Source organism: Prionailurus viverrinus, chromosome D1, assembly GCF_022837055.1.
Source record: "Prionailurus viverrinus isolate Anna chromosome D1, UM_Priviv_1.0, whole genome shotgun sequence".
Taxonomy (NCBI): domain Eukaryota; kingdom Metazoa; phylum Chordata; class Mammalia; order Carnivora; family Felidae; genus Prionailurus; species Prionailurus viverrinus.
This window is the reverse complement of record NC_062570.1, coordinates 2,001,095-2,016,105: the sequence shown is the minus strand read 5'-3', so window position 1 is coordinate 2,016,105 and position 15,011 is coordinate 2,001,095. Positions and strand designations below refer to the sequence as shown.

At 37.3% G+C, this 15,011-nt stretch overlaps 1 protein-coding gene across 10 annotated transcripts in view; it reads right to left on the bottom strand.

Moving 5' to 3' along the window:
* The window catches only part of DYNC2H1 (dynein cytoplasmic 2 heavy chain 1), a 355,486-nt gene that overhangs the window by 54,936 nt on the left and 285,539 nt on the right, over positions 1–15,011 (bottom strand). For all 10 annotated transcript variants that reach the window (XM_047878737.1, XM_047878734.1, XM_047878738.1 and 7 more), the window contains 2 exons: positions 1,979–2,088; positions 959–1,040 (listed from right to left, as the gene is read on the bottom strand). In XM_047878737.1, coding sequence (XP_047734693.1) covers positions 959–1,040; positions 1,979–2,088 — 192 coding nt within the window. The remainder of the gene's footprint in view (positions 1–958; positions 1,041–1,978; positions 2,089–15,011) is intronic.

Below are 15,011 nucleotides of genomic sequence, written 5' to 3'. Positions count from 1 at the left end.
TAAGACAGGACCAGGGGGCACATGTGGAGAGCAACCAGAGGCCACACGTGACTGTCAGCAGCAGCAGCGTGTAGACGGGGTGCAGGGCTGGGCCGGGCGAGGTCGGCTAGGACACATGGCTGGTGTGGAGGGAGGCGGGCGGAGCTTGGAGAGGGCCCCCTGCAGACTTTTAACCAGTTTTGTTATGAACATTCAAATGATTGCCTACTGTTGCACCCTCATTACAATAAAAGTAATGGAGTTTTCACAGGAGAGCTACCAGGGAACGTTTAAGCTGCAAAAGACGGCTTAACTTTCCTTTTAACACGGACGGCCTGGACTGACACTGCGCTATCAGACTGTAAAGTCCCGGAGGATAGGACTCAGTCTGTTTGTCATTACAATATTTTACACGTGCTTTATTGTAGAGTTAATCCTTACTGGATTGAATTCTAGAGCGGGAAGTCCAACAGAAGTTGAAGATTTTTATCATTCTGTACCAAAAGTTACATTTGCAAATATGTTGTGTCCCTAAGATTCCTATTTTTGCATTAGAAAAGATTGTTTTGGGGGCGCCTGGGTGGCGCAGTCGGGTAAGTGTCTGACTTCAGCCAGGTCACGATCTCGCGGTCCGTGAGTTCGAGCCCCGCGTCAGGCTCTGGGCTGATGGCTCAGAGCCTGGAGCCTGTTTCCGATTCTGTGTCTCCCTCTCTCTCTGCCCCTCCCCCGTTCATGCTCTGTCTCTCTCTGTCTCAAAAATAAATAAACGTTAAAAAAAAATTAAAAAAAAAAGAAAAGAAAAGAAAAGATTGTTTTGTACAAGTTGTTTCATCCTGAATCTTACCTTGGATTTTTCACATAGGAAATACAATCTACTTCTGCTGACCTTGTACTAAAGAGAGCAATGAGTTTGAGACTGGAGTCACACTTGGTAATACTAGTTTTAGACCCAGATAAACATCAAAAATTAATAAAATACCTTAATCTGCAGCTTTGCTTCTTGCAGTCGGCCTTTCCACGAAGCTACAAATTTCAGGCTATCTACAGAACAGCCCATCGCCCTGGAAAAGTAAAGCGTCAAACGTCAGCAAAAATAATCCTCAACAATTAAACTACCAAGAGTAATGGAAAACAGATAATTCCCTATTTATCTGTAATTGAAATATTCACAATGTGCAAGTAATCAGAGCTCTTAAACGATGCACAGTATCTTAGGCTTCCTACTAAGTTTGTCAAGTTAACCTGTAACGTCAGTCTCCTCTTCAAGGCAGCACAAGTCCCTTAAGCATTCGGCCCTTCGTTTTTATTTTACCGTCTCCGTTTGACCGTGACCCTGAAATGCAGGCCCGTGGTAAGTGTCTCATAAATGCTTATCAGTTGAGCTGAAATGTTGGTATTTATACCACAATCCTAAGGCACTACAAATTGAAATCCCCCAAGTCTGTAAACAACAACTAAATTTGGTTCAGTTTATTTTTCCACCGTGCAGCTCTTTTATTACATTCTAATTTATTGAAAAAAAAAATCAGTGTATACAGGACACAATCATCCAAGTGTGTTTTAAAAAAGAGCTCGATCTTAACTACCAAATCCTGCCCCCCACCAAGAAGCCTGGTCAGCAACATCCAACAGAAATTTTCTGCAGAAATAAAAACATCTTCATGCAGCGCAAAGTGGTAGCCACTGCGCAACCAGATGTGGCTGGTTGAGTGAGAAATTACATTTTTACTTTTACTTCGTGTTGACCCCTTTAACTGTACACGGCTCCATAGCACCTCCACCAGTCCTATCAGACAAGGCATGTCCGGATCAATCAGCAACATTTAAAAACCAAATTTCAATTCTAATAAAAAACATCGTCATTAAAAGCACTGCTTTTTAAACTCAAAGTTAACGGTGTTAAGAAATGTCAAGTATTAGGAAATAACACGACTCCCTTAATTCAATAGTCGGTTTACTTCTTGACAAGGAAGGACAGTAAGCGGAGACCTTCACTTACCGTGCAGTTTCCTGGCGAAGAGCGTTGAGAAACGTGTCTGGGTGGAACAGTTCTGACAGGTCAAGTGTATCAGAGAGAAGAGCCTGTTTCTCGGCTCTCTCTACCCAGCTCTAGAGGGGAAAAAAAAAGACAGAAACCCATTTAAAAACTCTGTAAACTTGAAAGACAAACTATTAAAGAACTCTTATGCAAAAGTAACATTTAATAAGACAATTATGCCGTTTCAAATTGCTTTGAAATAGAGTCTGGAAAAAAAAGAGATTTCTACTTTACACTGTGAAGTCTATTGTACTCTTTTTGACATATTTATCCATCATAAAAAAAGCTTCCTTGCACAACCTTCTGCTGGTAAAAATCCACTCAAAATAAAATGTCTAAAAGATGAAAAATAACGTAACACACAGCACGTGAGCGTGGGCTGGCGCCTCGCCTGGTCCTGGGCGGTCACCCCCAGTATGCTCAGCTGACCAACGGAGCACTGGGTGTGCGGCCTCCAAGTCATGGAAATGCGACTCAGGGCCTCCAAGTCATGGAAATGCGACTCAGCTGGGGTCCAGTTCCAGATCTCAGTGTAAATTTGCCCCCTCACTGAATCAAGCGTTAGAGAGGAGGGTAACGTCCAAGAAGAAAGGATTCTGTGTTAAAAGGTGTTTTTGAACAGACTTTTCTTCTTATCTAGCATTTTATAAATCCATTTATACTCCATTTGATGAAACACACATCACCATCAAGTATATGAGTAAAATAAAAAATTACCATTTGGAACAAATAACAAAAACAACAAAGTCTTGTGCAACACTTACTATGTGCTTTCCTTGTATTAACCCATTTTATGCTCACGACAGCACTGGAAGTTAGTGCGGTACTCGTTTTATAGTCAAGTGAGGAAACGGAGGCAGAGGAAATAAATTCGGGAGCCTTAAGTGACTTGTTTCTCTGCAATACCCCTGGCAGGTGCTCAGGTGACTTTAGAGGAGGATACCTTCCTGGTAACGTCTCAGTCGGTCTGTCATCTCAGCTTGTGCACAGAAATGGTACCAGGGTAACGTTGTGGGTACAAACTTGCAGAAACGTCATTTACTCAGTAATCCATTTTGTATGATTTAGAAACAGTCTAGGGAAAACCGTATTTATTTAATTTATAACTGTACAGAAAAGCTGTGTTTCATGCATGTAATCATGTAATACCCTGCATTTACACCTGTCAGCCAGGTGTAGAACAGGAGAAACTAAACTCTCCAAACCTACTGTTTGCATTAACATCTTAACGCACTTGACTAGTCCTTCTACTCCACAGCAAAAACGTTCCTATGTCCCTATTGTCAGTTGAAAATACGCTTATTTAAAAAGCAGAAACAACTTAAAAGAGAGCCCTTTAACAGACTACAATGATTTCCTCTTGGATATTATCCTTTAAAACAGTAACACTTCATAGAGTACCTATTTTCAATCAAGTACATTTAAATTATTCATTGTTTATTTTGTTTATTCCATATGAAATGTTTTTATTATCTCTGCCTTCTATTTTCATTAGCTGAACACAGCTAACAAATTATGCTTGTGTGATCTTTTGTTATAAGTAATATTTAAAGCATACATATTTCAAATTAATACTATCATTCAATTAATTTCTTAAAATTAAATTTTAATTCAAAAATTTCAGAAGAGTTCTTGCCAGTAACAGATGCACATATGTTCAAATTAATTAAAAATTAAAGTGTGGCTGATAATCAGATTTTTACTTCAAGTCTGAATTAATAAAATAGCAAAAACAGGAAAAGCCTCTATAGTACAAATGTTTTTATTCGCCCGTAAGTGGCAGTGGGGGATCTTTTTGGTCTGTTAATCTTAAAGGCAGACTAAAGGAAAGGCATATTTGGTAAGATAAAGTTTAAATAACAAAGATTCTTTTAATATGTATACTGTCTTTGAATAACAAACTTCACAGTAAAGGACACAGTGAAAGACATTTGAAAGATTACGCTTAAACCTGCACATGGATGTTTACAGCAGCTTTATTCCTAACTGTCGACACTGGGAAGCATCCAAGGTGTACTTCAGCAGGCGGATGGAGGAATAAAGCGTGGAGCATTAGACAACAGAATATGACTCAGCACTAAACAGCAAGGAGCTATCAAGCCATGGAAAGACATGGGGAATCTTAAATGCAAAGGACTCAGTTAAAGAAGCCAATCAGAAAAGGTGACATTAGTATATGATTCCAATAACATAACCACCTTCTGGAAAAAGTCAAACTATGGAGACAACAAAAAGGGCAGTGGTTAGCCGGGGTAGGGGAGGACAGGATGAACAGGCGAGGATGGGGAATTTGCAGGACAGTGAAAACAGTCTGTAAGGTGCAGTAATGATGAGTATGTATCATTATGTATCTGTCCAATCCCATAGACTGAAAATACCAACAGCAAATCTGAAGGTAAACTGTGGACACTGGGTGATTATAATGCGTTGATGTAGGTTCATCCTCTGTTAAAAAAAAAAACAACCCCAAAAGTTCCCCTCTGGTGAGTGATGTTGATAATGGGAGGCTATTCATGTGTGGTAGCATGGGGTATATGGGAAATGTCTGCATCATTCCCTCAATTTTCTCATAAACCTAAAACATCTAAAACAGTAAAGGTTGCTTTATGTATTTATGTATGCATGTAATTTTGAGAGAGAGTGTGCATGCTCACCTACCTGAGTGGGGGAGGAGCAAAGGGAGAGGGAGAGAGAGAATCCCAAGCAGGCTCCATGCCCAGTGTGGAGCCCAACGTGGGGCTCATTCTCACCACCATGAGCTCATGACCTGAGCCAAAATCAAGAGTCAGACACTTAACCACTTGAGCCTCCCAGGTGCCCCAGTAAAGGCTATTTTAAAAACATTTAAACTCGGGGCGCCTAGGTGGCTCAGTCGGTTGAGCATCTGACTTTAGCTCAGGTCATGATCTCATAGCTCTGAGTTCGAGCCCTGCGTCAGGCTCTGTGCCGACAGCTCGGAGCCTGGAGCCTGCTTCGGATTCTGTGTCTCCCTGTCTCTCTGCCCCTAACCCACTTGCATTCTATCTCTGTCTCTCTCAAAAATAAACATTAAAAAAAATTTAAAGAAAGCATTTAAACTCATTTTTAAGAATAGAAATAAAGACACAAGTATAATAATCTTTAATGAGCAGCAATATGCACATATGGATTGGGCTTTCAACAAAGTTGTAGGTGTATTAGTTGAAAAATATTTCTCAGTAAGTGTTTTTCTTTCCCCTTGGCTATTAGCCACTTTCTTTTTAAAGGATTAAATCTGAGAATGAATGAAACATCTGGGTCTCTATGATTATGAAACTGTTTACTTCTAATTCTTCAAATGATGTATAATAAATGTAATTACGGAGATACGCAAATAAAGGGTTGGGTGAGTTTTTGAACACTGTGTGTGCGCACAAACACACACACACTTAGAATTACAGGCAGTATAACTTCGAAACTGGAATGATCCACAGAGATCATCTAGTACAGTTCCCTTATTAGCACACAAATATGATGTTTTCCTAAGCAATATAGGACAGTTTTAAAATAATGCAATATTTGGGATGCCTGCATGACTCAGTGAGTTGAGTGGCCGACTGCAGCTCAGGTCATGATCTTATGGTTCATGGGTTCAAGCCCCGCATCGGGCTCTGTGTTGACAGCTCAGAGCCTAGAGCCTGCTTCACATTCTGTGTCTCCCTCTCTCTACGCCCCTCGCCCTCTTGCACCCTGTGTCTGTCTCTCAAAAGTAAAATAAATAAACATTAAAATAAAATAAATAAAAAAAATACTGCAATATTTTATCAAAAAATATGCTAGTGATGGAAGCAGAACTTATGAATTCAAATGACATTCATTCACTCATTTAGAAGCATTTACTGAAAGCAAGGAGCCTATTATCTTGTTAGAGGAGATAAAACATGCACAAATGACTGATAAAAAGTATTAAGTGGAGACAGTCCAAGAAGATGCTGAATTTACCTCCTCCCACAGAAACACAAAATCTGCATGCACCTATAGAGTAATTCCTCCTGGAGAAGAGCTGAGGACCAAATGAAAAGCTTCTGTACAATAAACAAAAAAGAGACTTATAGAGAAGGGCAGAAGACATGCGAAACAAGATAATGATGGAACCTCATTCCCAATGTGAAGACTGGCAGTGTGGGGAGATATCACTGAGGGGCCTGCCCTCACAAGTGCCAACACTGGGACAGAGCAACAAAACAGCGGTTTAAAGGGCACATAGACTAATATGGAAAGAAGACATTCTCAACATAATAAAGGCCATATATGGCAGACCCACAGCTCACATCATGCTCAATGGTGAAAAGCTGAAAGCATGTCCTCTAAGATCACAAATAAAACAAGATTGTCCACTCTCCCCACGTTAATGTGACACAGTACTAGAAGTCCCAGTCACAGCAATTAGGCAAGAAAATGAAATAAAAAGTATCTGAATTGGAATGGAAGACTTAAAACTGTCACTATTTGCAGATGACATGATGCTACATATAAAAAACCCTAAAGATGCCACCAAAAAACTATCAGAACTATAAATGAATTAAGAAAAGTCACAGGATGCAAAACTAAGAAACCCAGAAATTTGTTGCATTTTTATACTTAATAATTAATTCCAAGAGAAGTTAAGAAAATAATCCCATTTATAATTATATCTAAAAGAAAGAAATACCTAAGAATAAATTTAACAAAGGAGGTAATACACCTGTACTCTGAAAATTGAGATATTTGATGACAGAAACTACTGAAAACACAAATAAATGGAAAGATATGCCATGTTCATGGATTAGATGAATACTGTTAAAAATGTCTGTGCCACCCAGGGGCACCTGGGTGGCTCAGTCAGTTAAGCGTCCGACTTCGGCTCAGGTCATGATCTCACAGCTTGTGAGTTCGAGACTCACCTCTGACTCTGTGTTGACAGCACAAAGCCTGGAGTTTGCTTCAGATTCTGTGTCTGTCTGTCTGTCTGTCTCTGTCTCTCTGCCCCTCCCTCACTTGCGCTCTCTTTCTCTCTCTCTCTCTCAAAAATAAATAAAAACAGGGGCGCCTGGGTGGCGCAGTCGGTTAAGCGTCCGACTTCAGCCAGGTCACGATCTCGCGGTCCGTGAGTTCGAGCCCCGCGTCCGGCTCTGGGCTGATGGCTCGGAGCCTGGAGCCTGTTTCCGATTCTGTGTCTCCCTCTCTCTCTGCCCCTCCCCCGTTCATGCTCTGTCTCTCTCTGTCCCAAAAATAAAAATAAACGTTGAAAAAAAATTAAAAAAATAATAATAATAAATAAATAAATAAATAAATAAATAAATAAATAAAAACATTAAAAAAATTTTTAATTAAAAATAACGTCTGTGCTACCCAAAGCTATCTACAGATTCAATCCCTATCAAATACCAATAGTATTTTTCACAGAATTACAACAAAGAATCCTAAAATTTGTATAGAACCATCAAAGACACCAAACAGCTAAAGCAATCTTGAGAAAAAAGAAAAAAGCTGGAGTTATCACAATCCCACAATTCAAGATATACTCCACAGCTGTACTAATCAAAGCAGTATGGTACTGGTACAAAAATAAACACACTGATCAATGGAACAGAATAGAGAGCCCAGTAATAAACACATGTTTCTATAGTCAATTAATGGACAAGGAGGCAAGAATATACAATGTGGAAAACACAGTCTCCTCAAGAAATGGTGCTGGGGAAACTGGACGGGTACATCCAAAGAATAAAACTGCACCACTTTCTCATACCATATATGAAAATAAATTAGTAAAATAGAAAATAAATTAGATGAAAGATTTGAATTTAAGACCTGAAACCATAAAACTCCTAGAAGAAAACAGGTAGAAAGCTCTTAGCAATGTTTTTTTTGCAACAGTCACCTCAGGCAAAGTCAACAAAAGCTAAAATAAAGAAGTAAAATTCCATCAAATTAAAAAGTCTTAGCAGAGTGAAGGAAACCATGAACAAAACAAAACATCAACCTACCTAATGGGAGATTTATACAAATCACACATTTCATAAAGGGTTAATCTTCAAAATACATAAAAAATTACATAAATTAATACAAAAAACATTAAAAAAACAAGCAGAGGACTTAGACATTTTTTTTTTCTAAAGAAGACATACAAATGGCCAATAGACGTGTGAAAAGACACTCAGCATCCCTCATCATCAGGGAAAACCACCATAAGCTATCACCTCATACCAGTCAGACTGACTAATATCAAAAGGACAAAAAGTAACAAGTCCTGGCAAGAATGTGGAGAAAATGAAACACTCACGCACCATTTCTGGGAATGTAAACTGCTACCATCATTATGGAAAACAGTATGGAGGTTCTTCAAAAAATTAAAAATAGAAATACCATACAATGCAGCAATTCCATCTCTAGATATATGCTCCAAGAAACTGAAAACACCAATTTGAAGAGATATATTCACCACTGCTGCCCTATTTGTAACAGCCAAGATGTTGAAGCAGTCTGAGTGTCCTTCAACAGATAAGTGGATAAAGAAGGCTGGATATATATACAACGGCCTATGACTCAGCCAATAAAAAAGAATGAAATCTCACCATTTGCAAAAACAATGGTGGACCTAGAAGGTATGGTAAACAAATCAGACAGAGAAAGAGAAAGACAAATACAGTGCAATCTCACTTATATGTGGAATCTAAAAAACAAAACAAACAAGAGAAAACAGGAACAGACTTACAGATATAGGAAAGAAACCTCTGGTTACGACAGCAGGAAGTTTATGGTGGACCAGGCAAAACAGAGAAAGACATTTAAGAGGTACATGCTTAAAGTCACGAAATAAACAACTCATGGGTATGTATTGTACAGCACAGGGAATACAGTCAATAATATTGTAATAACTTTGTAATATGACACATTGTTAACTAGACTTATGGGGATCATTAAATGAATAGTCATGTTTGAATATTTTGTGTAATGTCTAAAATGTACATAGTCATGTAATGTTCTGTACATCTCTGTGACATACATCACTATGACATACAGGTACAACCAGCAGGATGTTCTATGTCAATTATAATTCAATTAAATAAAAAGGGTATTATGTGGAAAGCCACAAAAGAAACGAATAATGTCTCATGAGAGTTCTACTCCTCTATGAACCAATATATATAGAATTTTGAAGGAAAAATGTTTTCCCTTAAAAATTTTGTATCTAGGGGTGCCTGGGTGGCTCAGTCGGTTAAGCGGCCGACTTCGGCTCAGGTCATGATCTCACGGTCCGTGAGTTCGAGCCCCGTGTCGGGCTCTGTGCTGACAGCTCAGAGCCTGGAGCCTGTTTCAGATTCTGTGTCTCCCTCTCTCTGACCCTCCCCCGTCCATGCTCTGTCTCTCTCTGTCTCAAAAATAAATAAACATTAAAAAAAAAAATTAAAAAAAAAATTTTTGTATCTAGTTAACTTACATTTCATTTGTTAATACAACTAAGTATCACAACTAAGCCTATATATATACAGGCTAGAGTTCAGAAAATAAATACACCACAATTGTATCTGTTCTTTTAAACATTACTCAAAAATATTCTTTAATTGTTTTAAATATTTAGTCAAAACTAAGATTTTTAAGGATGTATAAATCAGAGGCTAAAGCTATTGGTTATCAGTAATGAAATCAGTTACATATAGAATTAAATCTATATGATTTTTATAACAAATTAAATCCCCATAATAAACTTTTTGAGATGACTTCAAAGGGAAAAAAAAACCCAAAAACCATCAGTTACATAAACCAAAAAAACAAAAATACCACTTCAAGTGTTCATACACACTTATGAAATATATCATGTATCCATACAAAAAAAATTGAACTTCCATCTCTGATCAAAATGTGATTAAAATGTAAGAATTTAGTATTTTATAAAGGTAGCATCAGAGATCATTGGGGAATGGAAAAAATATTCAATTGATATTGCTGGCGAGAAATGGTTTAGTGCTTGAGAAAAGTTAAGTCTTTAATTCACTTTCCAACCTAAAATTACACCCCTTAGCATTCAGAGTAGAATATTATTCCACAGATTAATGGGAAAAAAAAGAAAACCAACTTAAGATGAGGAAGTAAAGATGATGTATCTATTATGGGGGGCTTTTTTTTTTTTTTTTTTTAAAGAGAGGTGACTGGTGGCTCAGTTGGTTAAGGGTCTGACTTCAGCTCAGGTCATGATCTCACAGTTGGTGAATTTGAGTCCTGCATCAGGCTCTGTGCTGACAGCTCAGAGCCTGGACCCTGCTTCAGATTCTGTGTCTCCCTCACTCTCTCTCTCTCTCTGCCCCTCCCCCAGTCATATTCTGTCTCTTTCTCTCTCAAAAATAAATAAAAACATTTAAAAAATTAAAAAATATAAATAAGAAAAAACTTAAGTTACAGTACATACTATTTTGAATATATAAAAATAACATAAAGTAAAAAGCACTGAAAGTAAATTTGGAAATATGTTTTCACATATATGAAAATAAATTAATAACAATCATAGACTGTTTACACTTATTGAAACATGAAAGGTAAGATTATCTTTAATCTTACATAAATTCTAAAACTAAGATAATATTTTAGTCCAAAAGAATAGCACAATAAGAAATGATAATGCTCAAAGTTTGGCAGTATGAAATGTGGACAGAATTTTAGTAGGAGTGTATACTGATACAGTATTTCTACAAAGAAACGATGAAATGTGCCAGACCTTCAAAAATATGCAAGGTGGTTTACTTGGTGATTCCTTTTCTCAGAATGCTAATTAAAGAAACAGTGAAGAGGGGCACCTGGGTGGCTAGTCAGTTAAGCATCTGACTCTTGATTTCATCTCAGGTCATGATCACATGGTCAGTGGGTTCAAACCGTGTGTCCGGCTCTGTGCTGGCAGCGTGGAGCCAGTGTGGGATTCTCTCTTGCCCTCTGTCTGTCACTCACCCACTTTCTCTCTCTCTTTCTCAAAGTAAATAAATAAACTTAAAAAAAACCAAAGAAGAGACTATTGTACATAGCTTGCTAATTTAAAATTATTTGTAATATTAAGAAATTGTAGGGGCGCCTGGGTGGCGCAGTCGGTTAAGCGTCCGACTTCAGCCAGGTCACGATCTCGCGGTCTGTGAGTTCGAGCCCCGCGTCAGGCTCTGGGCTGATGGCTCGGAGCCTGGAGCCTGTTTCCGATTCTGTGTCTCCCTCTCTCTCTGCCCCTCCCCCGTTCATGCTCTGTCTCTCTCTGTCCCAAAAATAAATAAACGTTGAAAAAAAAAATTAAAAAAAAAAAAAAAAAAAGAAATTGTAAGGGTAATAAATGTAATAAAAATTAGAAATTCAAATGTGGTAAATCAATACAATAAAAATTACAATACAAAAAATTAGAAATTCAAATGTGGTAAATCAATACAATAAAAATTACATAGCAATAAAAACTGGTATTTGAAAAATATTTAATGACACTACAAATATTCATGACCTAATGTATTCATCAGAATGTAAAAACAGATACATAGTATGAACCTAATTATGTGAAAACATTTAAATATGTAAAAAATACTGAAAAAAGTATATGAAAATATATCATTTTAGCTAGGCCTGGCCAATAGCCTATTAACAAATATATTTTTTTATAAATAAAAGCAATTAGTATAAAAAGAAATGCATTAATAAACTGATGTCACTTTATTTTGTTTTAAGGTACCATTTTCTTGGAAAAAGTGTTTAAGGTAAATAAATATTTTAGGCAATCACAAGAATGCACAATGGGGAAAGACACCTATTCAATACAAGGCACTGGGAAACCGGACAGCTACATGTAAAAGAATGAAACTGGACCACTTTCTTATACCAAACACAAAAATAAACTCAAAATGGATTAAAGCCCTATATGTGACACAGAAAACCATCAAATATCCTATAGAGAGCATAGACAATCATTTCTCTGACATTGCCATAGCAACTTTTTTCTAGGTATGTCTCATAAGGCAAGGAAAACAAAAGCAAAAACAAACTACTGAAACTACATCAAACTAAAAAGTTTCTGCAGAGAAAAGGAAACCATCAACAAAAGAAAAAGGCAACCTACTGAATGGGAAACAATTATTTGCAAATGATATATCTGATAAGAGGTTGATATCCAGCATACATAAAGAAATAAATAAACAATCCAATTAAAAAATGCTCAGAGGATCTCAACAGACATTTCTTCAAAGATGACATGCAGATGGCCAACAGACACATGAAAAAATGCTCAACATCAGTCATCATCAGGGAAATACAAATCAAAACCACATTGAGATACCACCTCACACCTGTCTGAATGGCTAAAATCAAAATGAAAAGAAATAACAAGTGTTGGTGAGGATGTGGAAAAAAATGAACTCTTCATGCCCTGTTGCTGGAAATGTAAACTGGTGCAGCCTCTCTGGACAACACTGTGGAATTTCCTCAAAAAATTAAAAATAGAGACACACTGTTAGGTATTTACCAAAAGAAAATGAAAACACTAATTCATAGGGATACAATGACCCCTATGTTTATTGCAGCATCATCTACAATAGCCAAGACACGGTTGTAACCTAAGTGTCCCTCAATAGGTAAATGGATAAAGAAGATGTATGCGTGTGCACGCATGAACACGCACACACACACACAGAGAGGGGAATATTACTCAGCCATAAAAAGGATGAGATTTTGCCATTTGCAACAACATGGATGGACCTAGAAGTTATCATGCTAAGTGAAATAAGTCAGACCGAAAAACACAAATACCATATGATTCTGCTCATAAGTTAATAATAAAGAAAACAAACACATGAATAAACCAACAAAAGCAGAATCAGACCTACAAATACGTAGAACTGACAGCTTCCAGGGATGTTAGGGATGGGCAAGTTGGGAGAGGGGGAGAGGGAGGTACAGGATTCCACTTATGGAATGAGTAAGTCACAGGAGTAAAGGCAAAGCCTAGAGAATACGGTTCAGGATACTGTAACAAGAACGTGGGACAGATGGCAGCCACACTGTGCATAATGTATAAATTTGTCAAATCACCATGTGAGCAGAAAGCATATCTGTGTGGCTTAAATCCATTTAGATTACTGGACACTTGATCTATGATCTACCTTGGTAAATGTTCTGCATTAGAAAAGACTGTATATTCTGTTGATGTTGGATGTAATGTTCCATTTTTATTAAGTTAATTAAATGCTGTTCAACTCTTAGACAACTTTACTGATTTTCTGCCTCTTATTCAATTACTGAGAGCAATGTTCTGCCATCTCCAACTTTAATGATGGATTTACCTATTTCTCCTTGCATTTCTATCAGTTCTTGCTGCGTGTATTTTGAAACTATTAGAAATGGAATGTTTAGCATTGTTATTTTCATAATTTGATCACCTTATCATTATAAAATAATCTTCATTATCTCCTGTTATATTCTTTTCTGTGAAACCTGTTTTGCCTGATATTAAGACAGCTAAATGTTTTTGTTGCTGTTTTGGGGTTTTTTGACTAATGTGATCATGGCATAGTTTTTCTATCATTTTACTTTTAATCTATTTGTGTCTTTATATTTAAAGGGAAATGCCTTGATGCCTTATAGCAGTCATATTTCAATTTTATTTTCTCCAATCTGATAATTTTTGTCTTTTAGTTGGTGGCTTTGAATATGTGTATGTTTATAAAAACGATACTTGATAGCTTATTTTCTTATTCAGGAAAAAACTGAGCTTATAAATTGCCATGTCTTATATAAGAAAATCTTAGAGTTCAAGACAAAAATAGAATTCAGTGAGTAAAATTATGGCTTCAATTTGTTTTTAGATGAAACTTAAAAATACTGTTTTTAAATGAAAGTTCAAAAATCAGAAAATTTATTTTTTTACCATAATCATGCCTGTTAAGATTATTTTTAATTACAAATATTCTAGTCATATGTGATAATGACTATAATTTCTAATCATAATTTATGTATGTGAGGAATATTTGATAAACATAAAATTCAGTGTGACTTGGTTTATCAATAGTGCTCGACTCACTGATTATGTGGTTGAAATTAAGGCAATTGTATTCTTCAAATGGATTACTTTAGGGAAAAACTGGATAAAACAGCTCTCTTTTGATAACTAAGTGGCGTCTGGGGGACTCCATGAACAACTAAATCAAGCACGTCTGATGCATGCACTACAAATAACGAAACTTAAAGAAGATATGTCGAAGACCGTGTGCACCTGCTGGCGGAACCCAGCAGCCCTCCGTGCAGGTGCCCCTCAGGCCTAGTCTCAACACCTCATTGACACGCTCCAGCCATGTGGACTGGGCCTTTTATTCCTTAGGTAAGCAAAGCCCATTCCTGTCCCAGATTCTGCACGTGCTGGCTCGTCCGCCTAGACTTTTCTCTCTGGCACGCCCACGGTTTGCCTTCTCACTCAGCTCAAGCCTCTGTTCACATGTCCCCTCCTAAGAGAGGCCTCACCTGAGCACACTGGCTCCACCCTCTCCGACCCACTCACCTTCCAGCTCCCTTAACTGACACCAATCTTCTTCAGAGCATCCTAATATTAATTGGAAATACGGATCAGTTCCACTTTAATATTTGGCTAAGATCTATTACTTGCCTTCACTCTCTGGTAATCCGAGTAAGTAGATGCCGACTGTAAGCAATTCCTGACATCCCAGAAATGAACACTCGTGTTTGTAAAGCACAGATGTTACTAATCTAGTAAGTGTGATGTTATTAATGCCAACCAGCCATGACACTTAGATCTACTTTACTTTATTTACCATTGTATATGGATCAGGCATTTTATATGACACTTGGAGTGAAAATAACCTCTTATCTGCTCTATAGGTTGAAATTCTTGGTCTCAAGTATAAATATGTACTTGTTGCAAGAATAAAATTTTAAAAATAATGACTGTGAAACTGTTCATGTTATGGGAAGAGATTAAGAACTCTGTATTTCAGTAAGGGGAGAAACAGAATGATAATAGAAATCTTAA